This window comes from Biomphalaria glabrata, chromosome 13 (assembly GCF_947242115.1).
Source record: "Biomphalaria glabrata chromosome 13, xgBioGlab47.1, whole genome shotgun sequence".
NCBI classification, from domain to species: domain Eukaryota; kingdom Metazoa; phylum Mollusca; class Gastropoda; family Planorbidae; genus Biomphalaria; species Biomphalaria glabrata.
This window is the reverse complement of record NC_074723.1, coordinates 24,414,560-24,436,627: the sequence shown is the minus strand read 5'-3', so window position 1 is coordinate 24,436,627 and position 22,068 is coordinate 24,414,560. Positions and strand designations below refer to the sequence as shown.

General features: G+C 35.3%; 2 protein-coding genes and 1 non-coding gene across 12 annotated transcripts in view; 2 read left to right on the top strand and 1 right to left on the bottom strand.

Moving 5' to 3' along the window:
* The window catches only part of LOC106057427 (ATP-dependent RNA helicase DHX29-like), a 29,923-nt gene extending 25,323 nt beyond the window's left edge, over nt 1–4,600 (top strand). For all 5 annotated transcript variants that reach the window (XM_056007514.1, XM_056007517.1, XM_056007516.1 and 2 more), the window contains 7 exons: nt 221–357; nt 839–929; nt 1,462–1,602; nt 2,064–2,213; nt 3,157–3,288; nt 4,050–4,146; nt 4,397–4,600. In XM_056007514.1, coding sequence (XP_055863489.1) covers nt 221–357; nt 839–929; nt 1,462–1,602; nt 2,064–2,213; nt 3,157–3,288; nt 4,050–4,146; nt 4,397–4,452 — 804 coding nt within the window. In that variant the 3' untranslated portion in view covers nt 4,453–4,600. The remainder of the gene's footprint in view (nt 1–220; nt 358–838; nt 930–1,461; nt 1,603–2,063; nt 2,214–3,156; nt 3,289–4,049; nt 4,147–4,396) is intronic.
* A 5,494-nt stretch (nt 4,601–10,094) lies between these two features.
* Nucleotides 10,095–10,167, bottom strand: Trnak-uuu (transfer RNA lysine (anticodon UUU)). Its single transcript has one exon. It is a non-coding gene; the product is annotated as a tRNA-Lys (tRNA).
* Nucleotides 10,168–10,402: 235 nt separating this feature from the next.
* Nucleotides 10,403–21,131, top strand: LOC106057800 (PCNA-associated factor-like). Of its 6 annotated transcripts, none has more exons than XM_056008851.1 (5): nt 10,403–10,510; nt 17,122–17,205; nt 18,309–18,383; nt 19,949–20,105; nt 20,528–21,131. In XM_056008851.1, exons 2-5 carry the CDS (start codon nt 17,163–17,165, stop codon nt 20,538–20,540), a joined length of 288 nt encoding a protein of 95 aa, XP_055864826.1. In that variant the 5' UTR covers nt 10,403–10,510; nt 17,122–17,162; the 3' UTR covers nt 20,541–21,131. The 6 variants fall into 6 exon arrangements, with proteins under 6 accessions (XP_055864826.1, XP_055864827.1, XP_055864825.1 ...); XM_056008852.1 differs by having other exon boundaries at nt 10,404–10,506; XM_056008850.1 differs by having other exon boundaries at nt 10,459–10,534.
* Nucleotides 21,132–22,068: the final 937 nt, after the last annotated feature.

Below are 22,068 nucleotides of genomic sequence, written 5' to 3'. Positions count from 1 at the left end.
TATATAATTGTGTGACTTATACAGTAAGTCTGGGGAAACAGCTACTAGTGACAGAAGAAGATTTGAAGGCACAAACCTGCTACCTTTAAAACCAGGACCATCATGCAGATGAACCTAGTCAACCTACTAAGGCAGCTCATCTAGGAGAAGGGTACTTTGATTTCAAACATCACATCAAGTTTTGTTAATTATATTAATAATCAGACTTTGTTTTTAACAGGCCATAATAGCTGCCTCCATGACAGAGAAATCTCCTTTTGTTGCACCTCTTAGTAAGAAATCAGAAGCAGACATCGCAAAACAATCTCTAGCAGTGTATTGTTCTGATCATATTACACTTTACAATGCATTTAAAGGGTAATGGAATAAATATTAATTCATAGTTTTTTTATACTTTAAAGTTGATTAATTTAAAATGTATAATAGTACATTATCATACATTTTATATAATGAGTTAATAAGTAAACTTTAATAATTTTGTTTTTAAAAAAGCTCATTTTGAATGAGGATTGTTTGCAAACAACACAGTAATAAGTTTATTTTCTTTAATTAAGGAAACTGAATTTCTACTTTAATAATACAGATTAAAAGTGTCAAAACTCTAGTTGGTTGGCTGCTTGGCCATAGTATTAGATTGCTGGTAATTATATTGACCACATAAGACGTTTTTTAAACACAGACAGCAGGAGCTTTTTGATCTTATGAAATTTACTAAAGTGATTATTTATAAAGTAAATGGTTTCCCTGATATGTAAGAACAATTTAATTATGGTTGATATGGTCTTGGCATAATTAAAATTTGAAATATTATATGTGATTTTTTTTTATTTGTTTATAGGTGGCAAAAATCAAAACTAGATGGTAAGGCTGCAGAGAATGCTTATATCTCAAAACATTTTTTGAAAAAGTCTACACTTAATGAAATAGAGGTTAGTTTTCAAAATTTCTAAATAACTATTTCAAGAAATGAACAGAGTGAGTCATCTTAGTGTCATATGAAGTATAGTCTATTTTTACTTGGAGTCTATTTTTACTTTGTAATCCATTAGGGGGAGCAGGTTAAGTAGAACTTTTTTTTTTTACTTGGGGGTTTATTATAAAGATGAAAGGATGTAGAAATGGACTTGACTTGGTGGTCTATCATATGTATTCATGGTAGATAGTACTGATGTTCAAGTTAAATGAAGACAGGTTGTTCTTCAATTACCATGTAAGAATTTACATCTATGAAGGCTCACATTATGTATAATAACCCTCTTTGGAAATATCAAGCTTTTTTTATTATTCATTAATGTAAAAAACCACATAAGTCAATTTAAGGCTGTGCAAAGCATATAAAGTACAGACTTTCCTTTAAAAAAAAAGAAGAGGATTACGTTTTACGTGTGTTAATACTATTAACATTATATTATATTGAATAATTGAAACTTTACTACTAATGTTTCCTTCATTAACTAACAGAATGTCACAAGGGATCTAGTCAAGTTAGTGGAAAGTATAGGTTTTGATTCTAAAAGAAAGACTTCTAAAGATGTCAAATTTGATGACCTTGTTCCTGTTGCCCTTATTAAAGCTGTGTTGACAGCAGGAATGTACCCACAGGTAAGCAAATTGTTGTTTTTTTTTAAAGTAATGCAATACAAACATCTTGTTGGCCAATAAAATGATGGGATATAATGTCTAGTTTTGGTCATCATATCACCCTTTCTATAAATTTACAAAATAATAATAGCTTTTCTAAACTTTATTTTTAACCAGCTTAATAACATTAAACATCTTGAGAGAAACAAAACTTTTGAATTCATTTCAGTGAATAGTTAAAAAAAAAGTAAACACAATTTCACTGTTACAAAAACATTAAAGGAACAAACCAAATTTAATTTTTATTCTTTGAGACCTTAATTTTTAAAAATTAAATAGTTACTTCTTGTTATTAAGATACTCTTGCTTGTATCAAACCTCCCCACTGCTTCTTTTCCTGTTCTTTTTAATATGGTGTATGTGAAATTTTGTGCTGGGGTGAATGGCTTGTTTTACATGTTAGCCTATTTTTTACATTCTAGGTTGGCCAAGTGATTACAAGTCCTCCTATAGATACATCTGAAAAAAGTGTTTGTCTTGTGAATACATCCCAAGGTGTTGCTCAAGTACATCCTTCTTCTGTGAATAGACATCTCAATGCATCAGGAAGCTGGATGATCTATCATGAAAAGGTTGTTCTATTAAATAATGGGAGAAACTGTATTGCCTTAATGGCACTCCCCACTAGTTATTTTTTGTTTTTTTAACAGGTATAGAAATTATTTTATTTACAATGCTATTAAAATGATAATGCTTCTTCAATTTTCGATGCACCCAGATGACACACTTGTCTATCTGTTTCACAGCAGCACCCATATGACACATTGGTTTATCTGAATTTCGTTTTGTTGTATACATTTCGGAAATTCAGAAATAAAGATTATTATCACATGTATGTGTGTATAATGCCACACTTGACAACACACAATTAACAGCTGACCAGTAGTATATGAAGGAGGCTAAGGGGTAGAGTGCTTGGCTTCAGAACCAGGGGTCCCAGGTTTGAATCCTGGGGAAGATTGGGATTTTTATTTTCAGTATCTTTAGGGCGCCACTGAATCTACCCAGCTCTGACATTGGTTGGGAAAAGTAAAGGTGGTTGGCCATTGTGCCGGCCACATGACAGCCTCATTAACAATGGGCTACAGAAACAGAGGACTTATGCATCATAGATATCATAGATCACAAGGTCTGAAAGGGGAACTTTACTTTACTTTTTTAGTAGTATGTGAACTACCTGAATTATTTGGTCACTATGCAAGTGTGTGGGATCCTTCCATATAATCTTGATTTGAATAAACTAAGAAATATGTCAAGGTAGATTTTACTATCAGTGACATAAAGAATCCAGAAGAATCCTTGTACGAGACTATTAAATTTGTAAGATTTACCACTAACACACATTATTTTATTAACAGAAACCAATTCAAAGTTACAATCACTATATTTTTACTTAAATGTTTTCTTTTTGTTAGTGAATCATTTTGATTCATTTTAACTGATTACTTGCTTCATTATTATATTTAGATTCATATTTTATGATTCTTTAGGCCTAACATTCTAGTACTTTTTCAGGTGAAAGTATCACAAGTCTATTTGAGAACTACTTCCATTGTGACCCCTTACTCTCTTCTATTATTTGGTGGAGCCATAGATGTTCAACACACACAAAAACTGGTTTTGCTTGACAGCTGGATTCAATTTAAGGTACAAGTTAAGAAAAAGATAGCATCAAAACAAAATAGAGAAAGACCAGTGATATTTAGCAATACCTTTTATTCTATGAGTTTTAGAATGTGTCAAACATGTAACACACAATCTTCGACCCAGACATTTTAGTAGCCCTTAGTGGTAAAAGACTTTCAATTTGCTCTTTCCATGGAAACAAATTCCTTTTTCCACTTTTTGATCCTCCTCTCTTTTACACTCATTATCCTCTTGACAGTTAAGTTACATCATTTAAGTAGGGTTTTTTTTATTTACAATTTCCATCCTGCACACATATTTCTTTGGCCCATTATCTCTAGCCCTAAAGAAAAAAAATGCATTCTTTAATGGCCCTCATAATAAGGCTCCAACATATACTTTTTTTGTGTGTAAATTCTAGAAGCTCTTAAGGATGAAACATTTCAGCTTCGCTTATTCCATGGAGCAGTAAAAAAAAGGATACATTTCACTGACTTATAGACAGGCTTAATTTAACAAGTTAGGTAACTAAACAAAACAAAAGAAATACTGTAGTTATCCAGTTTTCATTTTTAAAAAAATAAATAGTAAAGTCTTTTTTTCAGAATTATTTTCATACAAAATAATAGTTAACAGTTTTTCCTACAGGTTTCTTATTTCTAATACGTTAATGGTTTACCCAATGCTACTGCATTAGGTCTAAATGTGTTAATTAGTTGTTGTTTTTTTCTAATTATAATAATTTTTTTTCAATAAATTGGCCCTTTGTCATATTTTTCAAGGCAATGGCCAAAACAGGTGTTATATTTAAAGAAGTGAGATTATTGTTGAACAGCATATTAGAAAAGAAGTTGCAGACGCCATCACTAAATATATCAGGTAATTGTTTACTTTTTATATAATATTTATATAGTGTATTATTATGTAAATATTTAAACATGAATATTTATCAATGAAATACAGCAATGATCAAATGTATTACACTATCACCTTCACTTTTGCAATACAATAATGTGAGAAAATAAAATTACTTGTGAACCCATTGTTAGAGTAATTAATGTAAGTTAGGGTTTGAGCAATATTTTTTTTTAATTATTTTCTTTAAATTAATTTTTTTTTCAACCCACAGACTGTCCACTGATATTTTTGCTAAAAGATTTGTTGAGGTCAGAAATGTCTAGGTGATACAAATTACAGCCTGTCATATATTTAATGTAATTTATATAGACTTCTATATTTGTTTCATGTATCAGCAATGCTTTGCTTTTACAAATGTTTAATAACTATCAGAATGTATGCATCAGCGCATTAAATATTGTTTCACCAAAAAAAATGTTTTATTTATTTTAGGTTAGCTAATTTGTTAATATTATAAACTTACTTGTAAACTAGTTTATTAAGATGAATCTAAATTTTGAATCTAAATCTAAATGTTTAGTTTGTCCATCTGTTGGTTGTGAGGTAAGCACACTGGACTATTGTTCGGACTTCTCAATTGTCCACTGCCATCCCCCGTAATCCTGCGGGAGGTTTGGACTTCAAAGTTTTATATTGATTACTGCTTTTATTAAACTATTAAATTAATGACATCATGGTCATATAGCCCTGAAACTATGTCATAATTTACCACTAGTCCAAGTCTGTTCATTAAGAAGAAATCAAAGATGTTGTCTAACTGGTTGTTTTTTGCTCTAAATCGTCAGCCAGTGGTCGATCTAGATTTCCTTTTCTCCGTCTAAGTCTGTCCTCCGCGGAAGATTTTCTTTAGGTCTCGAATGTATCCTGCTGCCTTTATAAGTGACTTCCAGCTGTCTCCTTCTGAAGCCGCCTGCAACCAGGTGCTCTCTTCTATGTCAGTTAAAGCATTTCAGTGGGGCATCTCTGTTATGTCCACCACCTTTTAACTCATCAAAAAGGACTGCTTTTGGTATACATTCGTTCCCTGTATGGGGATGTGTCCTGCCCAGCGTAACAGTGGCTCTAGCTTCTTTCAGATTTAACACTTTGCGTTGGGTAGGTTTCACCTTGTATGTAGCGAGTGCATCTCTCTTTGCCCTGGTGACAGGTGATAAAATAGCTGATTTAGAGTCAAACCAATCATTTCGTTTTGTAATGTTTCTTCCAAAGATGTCAAGGGAAGTCTTTTAATGGTGGACTTGAGGTGTTCCCATTTTTCTGTTGCTGTATTTCCAGAGACATTTTTATACTCGCATTCAATAGATTCCGCAAACTATCCGGAAATCAGGGTAGCACATCTTGCTTACACCCGATTGGGGTCTTCCAATCTGCTTGGTATGGTGGATTTTTTTAGGGAGAAGATTGATCTTACAACATACCAAGGAGTGATCTGTGTCGCAGTCTGCACTGTGATAGGACCTGGTAAGCTTGTCAAATTTTAAGCACTTTTGTCTTACCATGATTAGGTCTAGTTGGTGTCAGTGTTTGGAGCTAGGATGCCACCAAGATACTCTGTGCTGTGGTTAAGTCTTGAAGTAGATGTTAGTGACCCAGAGGGAGTGTAGTGAGCAAACCTCGAGGAGCCTTTGTCCATTTTCATTTACTTTTCCGACACCAAAATAGGGCCTATATGCGTGTTAAAATAAACAAAAATGTAACACCAGAGGTAAAGATGAACGATTCCCACCCCCTTTTAGTTGTTTAGTCCATCACGTTGAGTTCATTGATAGACAGGTGGCTGACTATAAGTCAAATACGATGGGCGTAGGTTTATTGACATTCTCTATAGAGCTCACACCTTACGCGGTAACTGGACTTCAAGCTGCACCTTCACACTGGTAACCATGCAACAAGTTTGCTTATTTGGACAAAAATCTCAATTACCGGGCTGGACTACGAGCCACACATCTACACTAGTGACCTTTAGCTACACAGAACACAAACCGCGAGATTTCAAAGCCCAATAAGTCAATAACTAATTATGTTGTAGATAAAGGTTCAGATTTGTGTAAGGTAGCGTAAAAGACACTGACCAGAGTTATCTTTAAAGGGAGAGCAAAGGAAACCCACTCCTTTTTTTTATTTCTTTAGTCCTTGACACTGAATTTATTGATACTTTTCCTAAGGTACGGTAACCAGGCAACAAGTTTGCTGGTTACTTGGTTACTTGACTATATGCTATAGGAGTGTTAAGAATCTCTTGACGTCGAGAGCTGTAACTAGCGTACGGGTATAATCAAGGCCAATCATTAAATAGCTTGCTGCCACTTCACAGGTGTGTACGACGTGTCCACGAGCTATTGGTCTAAACTGTCCACAGATTGTGACGTTGCAGGTCGTGTTGAATGGTCTCGGTATAATAGAGCTACATGCTTGACTGACAATGCCATTGTGTTTTTTTCTTGCCTAACCACTCAACACTATTGCGTATGCCCAAGGAAAAAAAAATGGTTATGGTCATCACCATCATCAACTATACACACTACACTCATGGGCGTAGCCAGGATTTTTTTTTCTGGTGGTGCGTTAAGGGAGATTTTTTTCTCCCCTCCCCCCCCCGGCCACACGCACACACACACATATGTAAATATAAAACATTAACATAGCCTAATTGGATAATAATAATAGGCCTATAAAGGCCTACATAGAATTTAGGATTAAACAGAAGTCCTGCAAATGGAGGATGTCCTCCTTTTTTAAGTCGTGTCCTCCGACCAAATTGTACTATCTGGTTTATTTATGTATTGTATTATTATACTTTTATTTGCTATTGCTAGCAAATCATCCAAGTTCCCCTCACAGTCAGATTGTCTTTCTAACAGACGCAAAAACAACCCTCCAAAGCCTGCAAAACTCTGATTCCCCTTATATTAAAAACCTCAGAACAGCACTCACAAAGCTCAACCACAACAGCCAAAAAACTGTTATTCAATGGATGCCAGCTCACATACAACTAGCAGGAAATGAGAAGGCTGACACACTCGCCAAGAGTGGGAGAACAAACTCACAAGTAAACTCTGCACTCTATCCAGAAGAAATGAAGAAATTAATTGTAGATAAAATAAATGAGAAATGGACGAGCTCCCATCCAAATCACAAGAAAGATGATGCTTACTATAAGCTATCCCGACAAGACCAACGTCTAATCTTTCGACTCAGGACCGGACACAACAGAATGCGACAACACATGTTCCGGAAGCTCAAAATTGGAACCAGTGAAATCTGCCCATGTGGAGTATCACTAGAAAATGCCGACCACGTCCTCCAAAACTGCTCTCTCTACCAAGAGGCCCGTATAAGACATTGGCCCCAAATCACCCCAATAGAAAGAAAGCTATATGGAGAGCTCCCTGATTTGGAAACCACTGAGCAGTTCATCTCATGTATTGGTCTAGTCCAGCGATGCCCAAACTACGGCCCGCGGGCCAGCGGCCCGCGACGTGCTTCAATCCGGCCCGCCAAAACATTGGAACAAAATGATTAAAAAATGTAAAAATGAGAAAGTTAAATTTGATATTTTCTTTAAGTTAGAATTCTCACTCTTTTTTTGGTGAATTCCATCTTTATGTTTGGTATTCTAATATTCATATTCAATATTTTTTTTATTGTAAGAACACAACTGTTGTTTTTTGTCAATGGCGATAAAACTTGACAGCTATTTTTAAAATCTTGAAAAATTCCGCTACTATCTTGAGCTAGCCGTGTCCTTGACACCTTGTGTGTACAACACAGAGCATCATTGATGCCTCGTTTTGGGTCGTGTTCTTTTGATGTCAAAGCGATTGGTACCGTAGTGTTTAACGTTTGTGATTTAATAAAATGGGAAAACCTAAGAAACGAAAAGTGGATTCTGCATGTAGAAACTTTTTAAAAAGTGAACAGATCTTTACTTTTTTGCGGAATTCGATAATAAGCCAACATTTTTCATTTGTAAAGAAAGTGTGGCTGTTTTTAAAGAACATAACATTAAAAGGCATTATGAAACCAAATACATAAACACAAATGGTGACATTCTTGATTTGAGCCATGAAGACAAGATTGCCAAGTTACGAATAGAGATCGTGGGATTGACGAGAATATTTAACAAAAAGAGACAAGAAAATGAGTCGGCGATAAGGGCCAGCTACAGCTCAAATCCTAAATAGAGCAATGAAGCCTTTATCCAATGGCGAATGTGTAAAAAAAATTGCTTGCTAGCAGTGATGGAAGAAATGTGTCCTGAAAAGAAGAATGCATTAGAAGCTGTCAGCTTTTTTCGCATGACACTACACAATTTCCATTCACATTAAAAGACAGAGCAGCAGAATTCGAAATGTTTTCTATTGCTGCTGATGAGTCCACTGACATAACTGATACCGCGTAACTCTTGGTATTTATTCGCGGTACAAACAAAAATTTTGATATAAGAGGAGTTAGCAGCTATGAGGAGCATGCATGGGGCTACAACTGCAGAAGACCTGTTCAAAAAAGTGTCAGCCATCATAGAGGACCTTGCTCTTCCTTGGAATAAATTAGTTGGAGTGATTACTTATGGCGCTAGAAATATGCCTGGATGTCACAGCGGACTGACAGCAAGAGTTATTTTAAAAAGTTGTTGAGTCAAATGGAACAACCCTTGCGTCTTCACTGCATCATTCACCATACAAAATCTTTGAATCTAGACCATGTGATGTTGATTGTGTTCAGTACTGTACATTCCATCAAATCACAAGCGTTGACTCACAGAACTATCAAAGATTTTCTGACAGAAATATGAAGACGTTCTATTTCACAGTGAAGTGCGGGGGCTGGTTAAGCCGAGGAAAGGTATTAATACGTTGTTTTTTTATTTGAGACACAAAATTGAAGTATTTATGATGGAAAAATCAAAACAAGTGCCACAACTGAACGACCCCTCATGGTTGTGGGATTTGGCTATTTTATGCGACATCACATCACATCTAAATGAACTCAACACCAAACTACAAGGGAAAGACAAATTGATTTCGCATGTGTATGCAGACATGTGTATGCAGACATAAGCGCTTTCCAAACAAAATTGCAACTCTTCATTCAACACTTCCAACCTGAACCACTCTACAAAATGATGAGCAGCTAAATAAAGAAAAAATGATCCAACATCTGAGGCTCTTGATGAATAATTTCAGTGAAAGATTTGTGGATTTTCATAATTTAAAAATGAAATCCGTCTTTTTCAAAATCCATTTGCTGCCGATGTGTCAAGTGCTTCGACAGATCTGCAACTGGAACTGATTGACTTACAAGGGTGATCACAAGTTTTTCAAGCACTTATTTGTGTGAACAAACTTTTTCAGTTATGAAATATGCGAAATCCATGTGACGTAATCGACTCACAGATGAACATCTAGATTCAGTGCTTCAACTTGGTGTTTCATCTATGCAGCCAGATATTCAGAAGATGGTTTTGGATAAACTTCATGCATCACATTAATTTATGTAATAAGGTCCACAAATAAAACTAATAAAAATAGCTTATTGTATTTTTTTTTCCTTTTTGGTGATATGGCCCGCGACACGAATGCCAAGAATTAAAATGGCCCGCAGACCAAATAAGGTTGGGCATCACTGGTCTAGTCATATGAACACTCCAACATAACAATGAGAACGATGAAGAAGAAGAAGAATTGCTATTGTATTATTATACTTTTATTGCTAATTTATTTTTAATTATCTGTCTCTAAATTCAGTGACTACAAAGCTTATATTTATATTAACTCACTTTGTCAGGTACAATTTTCAAAAACGATATTTCTCTCATATCCATTTTCCCTGTTTTTTTTTTATCATTTAAATTCAGTTATGTAATTTATTAATTTAAAAAAAAATCATTAGAGTTTAAAAAAAAAATTCGCCCGATAAGGGACTTGAACCCTTGACCCTCAGATTAAAAGTCTGATGCTCTACCGACTGAGCTAACCGGGCACACAGAAATAGGTAATTTATGATTACTTTATCACAAAACAGTTGGGTTTTTTTACTATTGCGTCAATTTTCAATGTTACTTATATTATAATATTAGTTTATTTAGATATAGATCTAGATCTATATAGATCAGATTTAAAATCTATCTAGATCTAATATACTAGATCTAGATCTGATATGTTCTAATTAATATGAACCGACTAGATCTATAATAATATAGATCTAATAAAGTAATAATAAGGCTTGTCTTCGAGTCTCTCTACAATACGAAAGAGTATTTTGAGTTGGCAATAGCAATAAAATAATATTGTTACATTTCGCGGTAAATTTTAACCAAAAGCAAGTTAGCTAAATCTCTTATTCTCTGGTACTCTAGATCTAGATCTAGATTTATCATTTAGATCTAGATTAGATTCTACAAGTAGCCTATATTATTACCATCTATTCTTTCTAATCTTGATCTTGATATAGCTAGATTAGAATTTAATATAATAATATTAATTAAAAATAGATCTCTAGGATCTAGACTAGACTAGAATCTAGACTGTGTGTGTGTGTGACTAGACTGTCACTGGACACAGTCACACTAGACTAGAGTTAGAGTCTAGTGACTAGTCCTAATAACTAAATAAATAGACTACTTTTAACTTTAGAGTTACTCAACTATTATATATCTAGTAATCTAGTTACTCTTCTAATTCTAGACTCTAGTATTAGTATGAATTAGGGTTTAGTTTAGATTTTAGATCTAGAGCTAAGAGTAGAATACTCTAGACTAACTAGACAGACTTCAGACAGAGTTAGAGAAAAATCTAGATCTATTTTATGTACATACTATAGTTACTCATAAGTCATATATCAAGAATCTAAGATCTAGATTCTAGTAGATTTTCTATAAATATTATATACACTAGTCACTAGATCTATCATCTACTAGATCTAGTACTACTATTAATATTAACTATTATATACTGTTGTAGTGTTATATAGTTTATTAATATTATATTTATAATATAGTCACTATAGTGTTAATGGACATGTAGTCATGATGTACTGATGTAGTGTTACATCTAAGGGTTTAGATCTAGACAGTTAGAGTTAGTAGTTCGAGAGAAAAATATGTCTATAATATATAGACTCTTATTATATATATATCTATAAGTATTGAGTCTAGTGAGGTGTCACTTGGGTTACCGTTAGTGTCACCATGACCCAGTGTGGTTAGCTCATCAGGGTGTCACTGACACTGTCACACCCCCAATCAACTTTCTCCATTTTCCAATAGTTGGCAATAGATCTAAATTGTTTGTTGTTTAATTTGTTGAACCATTTCAGTGAGTTGATTATCTAGAATTATCATTTTTCATTGATTGCTGCACAAATGTAAAAGGAGTGTTTCTTCTATTATAAAACCCACTGTTTAGATATATTGTTATAAACCTGGTTGTGGCACAGATGGGGGTAGTGGTGTGAGTGCAGTCAGCCGACGCAAATCGCCCCAGGCCAGCGCTAGACGAGCGGTCAACCGTGACAAGTTACGATGGTCAGTCGAGTCGAGTGTCAACAGGACGGTTCGGGAAGGATCGCCGTCGTGAACAGAGCTCAGGGGCGTCACGAGGGATGTAGTCATGTGACGAAGCTAGAAACGTCGAGCGGTGTTCCGTCTGGTTCTAGAAAGCCAGTAGGGACCCTATATAAAGAGTGGAGGTGTCCAGTCTAGACGGTTCACGGCAGGGGTTCAGAACATGGTCGACTACAGCACAGTTCAACAGTGTGATTCTGTACGGAGCATTACGACGGTTCAGTGCGGAGTACTGTAAAGTACCGTTGAGATGACTGGCGTCTTGATCTTGGTCTGTGATCGAGTCCGACACAACGAGCCCAGTGTGTGAAGTCAGTCCTGAACTGTTGAACCCAGTGCAAGCCCGGAACGAGACGGAGAGGCCAGTGCAAGAGTTGATACGGCGGTACAGTGTTATCGGAGAGATATTTGTACAGTGTACGTGTTGCCAATTGTACAGTATTGGCTGTTATTTATTCAACTATTAAAGTGTTACGTTACTCTGGAGCCCTGAGTTGTCAAGTTCTTTACGTTGGTGGTGTATGGTGCAGTTTGCAGAGAGCCTGGATAGTGAGATTCGTAACAATATAAAATATATATAATATACTATAGATTATAGATCTAGAATCTATTCAATACTGTCAATACACAATAGTTATATTGCATATTATATATTTTACAATGCAAGTTTATTACAATTAGAAACAGATTTAATATTACCTGAACATGTTTCTTTTGTTAGACTTTTAGACGGAAACGGTAGAACACTATGATGTGTTGTTTAAACTTCAACCACCTTCTACCAGAAATTCAAAATATTTATTTGCCCTCCTCTTAGCCATTGGTCTAGTCTGAGGGAGCCATTAAATCTCTCAGCGGATTCAAGGCAGAGCCCCGGGCGCCAAGGACTTTTCATTTTTTAGCTTAAGAAACCCATTCTCCTCAAGTCCAGCTTGTTACTATTCCTCCTAGTCCTAGTAAGAAGAATGTAGGTCACACAAAATTAAGAAAGGATGGGACTGGCTGAAGTATGAGAGACATCCAACTTCATCCCATTTAATGTCAAGTGCTTTGTAGATAAATATAAAGTGTTTTTATATAACTGAAGTAGTTATTCCTGGAGATAGTATTATAGAGGCATCAGGTTCCCTCTCTGTCCAACAATGTGGTCTGGGGAAGTGCCATTAGCTCCATCAAGTGTTTCCTGTGTTCTGAGCTTCATAAATTCTTTGTCTTTCGTGTACAACGCATCTAGAATCTATTAATGATATTATTTTATAGTCTATGTATACAATTTTTTTTTTTACAAATATAACTAATAACTACCAATGGCCACCATGTCACGGTTGCAGAAAAGAGTCTGGGACAACATATTGCTGACTAGCAGTACTAAAGCCCTAGTCTACCGGACCTGTGTGTTGAGCACCTTGCTGTACGGAAGTGAAACATGGTCAACCTACTCATGGCAGGAAAAAAAGCTGAATGTCTTCCACCTCCGATGCCTAAGGCGGATCTTTAAAATAAGGTGGCAAGATAAGATAACAAATGAGGAAGTGCTACATAGAGCAGGATGCCAGGACATCCGCTTTGTTATCAGCAGCAGACGCCTTGGCTGGCTTGGCCACGTTCGTAGAATGCCAGTAGGTCGACTTCCACAGGAAATCCTGTATGGCGATCTAATTGAAGGCAGGGGAGCCGCTGGTCGCCCACTTTTACGTTATACGGATGTATGCAAACGCGACATGAAGCTCTTCAAAATCGACACTGGCAACTGGGAAGAGGTGGCACTGGACAGATCCACATGGAGAGAGAGCATAAAGGAAGGGTCACAGATTGCAGATGTCATACACAACAGAAGCAGAAAGAAGGGTGAAAATGCAATGGCGCCTGGTGATTTTATATGCCCAACCTGTGATCGCAGCTGTGTATCAAGGATTGGCCTCTTTAGTCACACAAGAAGTTGCAAAGGGAAAAGATCGTCTCACGAGACGTAAAATGCCACAGAGAGAGACCATAGATTATATGATTATAACAAGATACTCGAAATAAAGAATCACCCTTTGTGTCAGGATTTTGTGATTTTACCATCACAAAAGAGATACAAGACACCGATAGCAAAGACAAACAGACACAAACACTCTTTTGTTCCCCTGGCAATCAAATCATTAAATAAGAACAATCTGGTATAAACTTTGTCACATGTAAATTATGAGTGAGTCTGGTGTGAATGTACACTTTGGTTTCTTATAGTTATAATGTTTTTTGTTTGGTGTAATGCACAAATTGTAAGACAAATTTCCTTACGGATAATAAAGATTATTATTATTATGTTAGAAATGAACGAGTAGTCATTCTCTGGCGCTGCCAGGGTCGAGTTTCGCTAAAGAGAAACAAAATTCATCGTAGTCCCTATTATTATTATGTTAGAAATGAACGAGTAGTCATTCTCTGGCGCTGCCAGGGTCGAGTTTCGCTAAAGAGAAACAAAATTCATCGTAGTCCCTTTAACAGTTTCCACTGAGGAATTTTCTGGTGATGTGGCAGGTCTGCAGCAGTACCGCCCTCTGACAGGCAACGAAGATTTTCCTAGGAATGTTAAGGGCCTTGAAGGTGTCTGTGAGGTCAGTTGTTATTATCCCCTCGGTTGATATAACAATGGGGTATATTGTTATTTTGGACAATTTCCATAGACGCTTAATCTCCAAGCCTAGGTTCCCATATTTTCTTTGTTTTTCTATCTCAGTTTTTCTTAAATTATGAGACAGTGGTACGGCGATATCGATAATGGTAGCGGTTTTTTCTTTTTTATCGATGAACAGCAGATCCGGGCGATTGAAATCTACCGTTTTGTCGGTCAGAATAGGCCTATCCCAGTACAGCAGATGATCAGTAGACTCGAGAACCTCTTGCGGAGAGTATTTATAATAAGGGGGAGTGTCCTTATCGATCAATTTGTACGTCAAAGCCAGGTGTTGGTGTATTAACTTTGCAACTTGGTTATGGCGACCTAGGTAGGCTGATTCTGATAGGGCTGGACATCCTGCCATAATGTGTTCAATCGACTCGCCCACATTTCCACATTTTCGACATTTGTCGACAACATTGAGTTTATTATTATTATTATTATGTTAGAAATGAACGAGTAGTCATTCTCTGGCGCTGCCAGGGTCGAGTTTCGCTAAAGAGAAACAAAATTCATCGTAGTCCCTTTAACAGTTTCCACTGAGGAATTTTCTGGTGATGTGGCAGGTCTGCAGCAGTACCGCCCTCTGACAGGCAACGAATATGTTCCTAGGAATGTTAAGGGCCTTGAATGTGTCTGTGAGGTCAGTTGTTATTATCCCCTCGGTTGATATAACAATGGGGTATATTGTTATTTTGGACAATTTCCATAGACGCTTAATCTCCAAGCCCAGGTTCCCATATTTTCTTTGTTTTTCTATCTCAGTTTTTCTTAAATTATGAGACAGTGGTACGGCGATATCGATAATGGTAGCGGTTTTTTCTTTTTTATCGATGAACAGCAGATCCGGGCGATTGAAATCTACCGTTTTGTCGGTCAGAATAGGCCTATCCCAGTACAGCAAATGTTCAGTAGACTCGAGAACCTCTTGCGGAGAGTATTTATAATAAGGGGGAGTGTCCTTACCGATCAATTTGTACGTCAAAGCCAGGTGTTGGTGTATTAACTTTGCAACTTGGTTATGGCGACCTAGGTAGGCTGATTCTGATAGGGCTGGACATCCTGCCATAATGTGTTCAATCGACTCGCCCACATTTCCACATTTTCGGCATTTGTCGACAACATTGAGTTTCAGGATATGCTTCTCGTAATTTTTTGTCCTGATTACTCTGTCCTGTATTGCTGTAACAAAGCCTTCTGTTTCAGGGTAGAGATGACCTGCTTTGAGCCATGTTAAGGAAGCAGCCTTGTCGATGTTGTCCCCATGTAATGAAGCCGGAAATTTTCCGTGGAGTGTTTTTTCTTCCCATTGGCGAATCTCATGCCCTGCGTCGTCCAAACCGATATTGACATCAGCATTGTGTAGGTTCAGAGGGGTTGCATCGGAGTCGTACTTCCGTAGGAAGGAAACTAATTTGTTGCTGGAGGCGAGCAGTTTTGATCGTATTTTTAAAACTTGCATCTTACACAATTTGAAGATGTTCTGCAATCCACGACCCCCATCCTTCCTGGGCAGGTATAACCTTATGGTGGAGGACTTGGGGTGTAGGCATCGAAACTTGGTTAGTAATTTTCTAGTTAGTCTGTCAATGTCATGTAGGTCGGTGTCAGTCCATTTGATCACACCGAACGTGTAAAGGAGCACAGGGACGGCCCAGCTGTTTATTGCAGTGATGAGATTACTGCCAGACAGTTTGGTGTTGAGGATTTTATTAACTCTTTGCCTATATTTGCCAAGAAAGTCCTCTTTTAATTTCTTATGGTTTATCTTGGCATTCTGGTTTATTCCAAGATATTTATAAATAGAGGCGGAGTTCAATTCCTCGATGCCTTCAAATTCAATGTTGGTGTTCGTTGCCTTGCCCTTTTTAATGCTTATGATGCCACACTTATCCAGGCCAAAAGACATACAGATATCGTCACTAAAGCATTTTACCGTTTTGATTAAGGTGTGTAATTTTTGCTCGGTTTCTGCATATAGTTTTAGATCATCCATGTATAATAAGTGGGAAACACATTTTGTACATTTAGTGTCAACCCTAAAACCATTTGTAGAGTCTTGGAGTAATGTAGATAGAGGATTAATCGCTAGGCAGAACCAGAGTGGAGATAGTGAGTCACCCTGGTATATACCTCTTCTTATGTGCACAGAACCTAGTTTATCACGATTAAGGTGCAGATTTATCTTCCAATTATTCATACAGACTTTCAATAGTTGTTTTATTCTTGGGTTGATTCTATGAATGTCCAGGGTTTTTAAAAGCCAATCATGCGGAACTGAATCGAAAGCTTTTTTGTAGTCGATGTAACACATGTGTAAATTTCTCTTTCTTCTATTAGCTTGATGCAATATAATACCATCTATAGTTAGCTGTACTTTACAGCCCATCGACTCTTCAATGCAACCTTGTTGTTCATCTGCTAGTAGCTTATGGGCAGAACAAAATTTATACATTTTACTTTTTAAAAGTGAAGTTAATAGTTTATACACCACTGACAGACAAGTGATAGGGCGATAGTTTGATGGTTGGTTATTATTATTATATATAGTAATTATCTAGGTAAGTTAACTAGGTCTTGTATATATATTAATATTATAATATAGATCTAATTTTAATAAAATATATATTATATATATGATATCTAGATTAATTTAGATCTAATCTAGTCCTAGATTTATATAGATTCATCTCTTTTTCAAATTTTTTAGGATCTAAATTCTAGATTATATCAAGACTAGATTTCATAAATATGGTTAGAACAAAAGCAGACGGATGCGCTTCATCAAGAAAGGGTAATTTTATTTTTAATTTAAAATTTAATTCTGATTCTTGTAAAGATGATCAAGACTCTATCTATTCTAAATCTATTGTAGATTTTTATTTTATATTTTTATGATATTAGATTAATTATAATCTAAACATTAAATGCCTGTGTGAAGTATGTGGTATGTCAGTACTTGACTAAAAAAATTAGACTGATAGTGATACTAGATGTCTAGTAAAATATTATATAGTAGATATAGTCAAATTAGTCACAATCTACTGATTCTTAAGATAATGATGATGAGCTCCTTGATCTTGGCAACTAAGCTTGTGAATCTTTGGATGGTAAGGGCAGAACTAAATCTTCTAGAATCTAGGTCTTGAGTCACTAGAGAAGATCCTAGCATTTGGAGTCTGCTTATTTGAAATGATATTACTTGTAGTCACAAGTTCTAAATATAAACACTCCAACAACAGATAGAATAAGTTAATATGGCCTTTTAAGAACTCAGTACTTTATTTAAAAATATGAAGGTCACAGTCCATGTCGTCAGCTAAAGAAAACACGTCCTTTCCTAAACATTACTACACTGTTAGTGTGTCTCTAAGTTATTTCCATTCTAACTTTTTAATGTACCATCATGACACTAAGGAAATATATCCAATTAAACCCAACTATTCAAACACGTCTTACTATTGAGTCATTATATCACCTACAAAGATCGCATAAAAAATGAGTAAACTAGAAACAAGATCACAATGGCAATTGGGTCCCTTGATGACCTGCTTTTGACTCAAACTAAGAGTAGCAAAAGACCTTCCTTCTGGGAAAAGAAAAAGAATGAAAGAGACTGCATTTTTGGATCAAAGTATTTACAGGTCTATCATTGAAAAAGATTCTTTTCAAGGCAAAAGACAGAGAGGCATGGATAAAGATGGTTGACAGATCATATTATATTTAGTGCCCCATGTTTTAGTAGAACTAGATCAATGTAGATCTTAGAAGTAGACTCATTAAAAATGTTATCTGTTGTACTAGGGTCAACCACCACTAACCCACCCAATTTTTGTAAAATTAAAAGGTTAAGGTTTCAAACCATTTCTATAAATGTTAATTTCTTTAAAATTTCAGTTGTCGCAGCCCAGGCACCTCGTAAAGGTTTAGGTGGTGCATCTAGTTCGAGCAGTTCTGAGGCATCACCATCAGGTAAACACAATTTATTTAGTGTAAATCTTCATTGTCCCAGCCAGCTGCTTGTACTTTTTAAAAAAAGTCTACATAGATTTCTATGTACTGTAGCGTCTCAGTTCTAGATCTAAGCCTAATAAAATTCTATTTGAAGTGGCAGTAATTTGGTAATAAAGATTTTTTTTTACCTTGTTTACTCTCCTATGAAGAAACTAGACATTTGCAGCCTTAATTTTGCTATCTACAAGCACCTTAAGAGAAAAATGCCACTTATTAAGAGTAACATACAATAAATTAATTCCACTTTTCTTATTCATGGTAAACTAGTAACACAGACTAAAAACACAAAATACCTAGGTGTTATAATAAATGAAAAACTGTCATGGAATCCCCATATTGATAAAACTATCAAAAAATCAAACAAAGCATTAGGGTTTGTAAAATGTTTTACATGTTTCGGATGTTCCTTCAGAGTTGAAGATAATTACTTCCTAGTCCAAACCTCCTGCAGGACGACGGGGGATGGGAGCGGGCAGGGTTTGAACCCGGGACCATCGATAAATCTGAACGACAGTCCAGCGTGCAAACCGCACGACCAGGCAGCCATGCTGGGTTTATTAAAAGAAATTTCTATAAATCAAATTAGAACATAAAACTAAAATGTTATTTAACCTTGGTTAGGCCAATAATAGAATATGCATCCTCTATTTGGGACCCTCAACTCAAGAAAATACTAAAAAACTGGAACAGACACAAAATAGAACATTGAGATTCATAACAAATGAATATTCACATTTGACTAGAGTAACACCTTTAGTAAAATCACTAAATTTAGAAAGCCTTCAGGAGAGAAGACTCAAAAGTAAAGTAGCAATTATACATTATAAACATTAAACTATAATCTTATACAAAAACAAAATCTAATAAAATACTCAGAAAAACAAATAGATAAAGGCACATTCCTCGTTCCATATGCTAGGACACATTTGTACAAATACTCCTTCTTCCCTACTGCTATTAGAGCATGGAATAGATGCCTGAGCCAGCCAGGAAAACCAGTGACTTGGCAGAATTTAAGTCATTGGTTAACATGCAAAACTAGATGTATAACGTGTAGGGCGTAATCATATAATCTTCTTTTTTGAAGTAATGTCTGTATTATATAAGATAAGATATTGTGTTTTCAAAAAATGAACACATTATAAAACATGATTAAACATTTGGATTTAGCCTTTAAAACTTAAACAAAAACATCAGTTTGTGAAGGTTGAGGTTGACCATTAAGATATTTCTAGAGGGTGCGACAAGTGCTTAGTTATTCCAAGATCATATTAAGGAATAAGTTTTGAATAGTTTGATTGTGAGAAAGAATAAGTGAATCAGGCATCAAGGGCTTTGACTTTTATGATATTTTATGGGTATATATATATATGGATATATATATATATATATACCAATATGTGAAGACAAGCTTCTGAAGGTTGACAAAATTTGAAGAAGTTAGCTTTGAGTTTTTTGTTATCTAGTTAAGATTGTCTTCTTATTTTCTTGATTTATGTAATAAAAAATGTTATTTTCAACAGGAAAAAATAAATATGGTGGTGGAAATCCTGTTTGTCCACGTCCAACTCCTGAATGGCAGAAAGAAATTTCAAATTTTTTTGTAAAGCCAATTCCTAATTCTAATCCTTCTAGTGAAAATTCATCTTCTTCATCACAGACAAGTTCAAGTAGTACCAGGTAAAGTTGTATGTGTTAGACTAGACCAAATCCTTTAATTAGTAACAATTATTTAAAACTGAGTTTCTATTAATAATATTGATGTATAAATTTGTTTTGGCAGTTGATTTTTTTTATTATTATTCATCAATTCAACCTAGAAAACATCTTACAAAAAAAAATATTCTAATGCCTAAAGCACATAAACTACTAACAAGTCCTCAACAATGAATAGGATAAAATAAATCTTTGAATTTTATAAGATCCTTGAAGACTTGAAAAAGTTTGGAAACTCATCTTGTTTATTGAGTTGATTATTAACATTTAGTAACAGTTTTTTAATGTTTTAAAAGTTTATAGTATTTCCAATATTCCAAGTTAAACCTGTTTATTTTGTCTTTCTACTTAGTCACACATTTTTTAATATTTTTTTTTATTTACAGTTCTGGCGATTAAATTTACCTTAATTTGTGAAGACAAAATGTAAAGACAGCCATTAGACATTGCACATTGGAGGATTTACCTCAATTTCTAGTATATAGTATTTTTAAGGTTTATTTTGTACACAAGTTCGCTGTTTGATTTACTTGTCTGTCTAATTTGATCTAGCTGTTTGTGATTTATTTTTTTTTAAATTATTATGTAGTTTAGAATGTCTTAAGGGAAATCTCTTGACCACAACTTCAAAGTGACATTATGTATAGCTGTTATAACTTATGTTCATGTATATTTATATATTCAATTTAATATTAGTGTGTGCCTTGATAAAGTTATGCATGTGTTCATCTGTACTGGTATGTATCTGTCATGGTACAACATTAGTAGAAGTATACTGCTTTGAAGGGGTGTGTGTGTGTGGGGGCTGAATGTAGTAAAATACTGTAAATAATGTTTTATGTGAAAATATTTTTTAAAAATAACATTGCAATTTTAACTGTCAAATTGTTTATTCTTATTTTTGTGTTTTCCACATTTGTAGCTCTTCCTATTGTACAAGTATGCTTGTCAGGTTACTTTTTAAAAAAAATATATACGTTGATGTTAATAGTCATGCATTAATCCAGTTATTCATTTTAGGCAATTTGTCAATTGCACACATAATTTTTTTCACAAGCCTAAATTTACATGATTCAGCCATATATAATAATAATAATACATTGGTTGATTTGGTCTCAAATGTGTATCCTGCAGCCTTTGTAAGTGAATTCCTGTTGTCTCCTCCTGAAGCTGCATGTAACCAGATGCTCTCTATATATGGATGTCTTTGTTTGTATGTATGTAATAGCATTAACCACTGGCTATTTATTAGTGCTCAAGCTATATTATGTAAAAAATACCCCCCTTCCCTTTTTTTCACCCCTCCTGCTTTAGCAAACATTCAAAAGCTTGTGGTCAATCCTGGATAATGTTTGGCCGCAGCAAAGATTTTTATAAATGATATGGTTCAATGAGTTGTGGGATTCTAATTATTTTATTATAGTCAAACTATTTAATTATTACTGCTGTTCTTCCTAAGTTCAAATTTAAGTTTCAAGGGTTTAAAAAGTTTGATGGGAATGATTTCAGGGTTTGTTAAAAAAAATAAAAATTGCTGGCATTGTTGGCACTGTCCCCTTTTAAAAAGGCACTGCGCATTGTGATGCTATCTCAAGCTAGAACACTTTAAATCTTTATTCCACTGTCAGTGTGAAGGCCATTCGTGGCCACCGAGAAGTAGACCTGCATAGCCCATACACCACGCGTTGTTTTAAATAATTATACGTCAAACAACTCAACGAAGGATCAATGACATGGTTAAGTTATATATCGGATGGAACAGACAAATCCGACATTATATTGGTAAACTTCCTTTTCAGCTGCCATACGTATCGGAAGATCTCTCAAATAGCGTCCATCCTTATGGCGCGCTGAAAAGTGCGTACCATAAGTACCTATGTAGGATATGGTAGGGGCGGACTGGCTATATGAGCATTCGGGCAAATGC

Excerpts from the sequence above, each read along its gene's own strand:
- LOC106057800 (XM_056008851.1), top strand. The coding sequence starts at position 17,163 with ATGGTTAGAACAAAAGCAGACGGATGCGCTTCATCAAGAAAGG. Across the intron at positions 17,206-18,308 it reads ATGCGCTTCATCAAGAAAGG|TTGTCGCAGCCCAGGCACCT; the intron begins GTAATTTTATTT and ends TTAAAATTTCAG. Across the intron at positions 18,384-19,948 it reads TTCTGAGGCATCACCATCAG|GAAAAAATAAATATGGTGGT; the intron begins GTAAACACAATT and ends TATTTTCAACAG.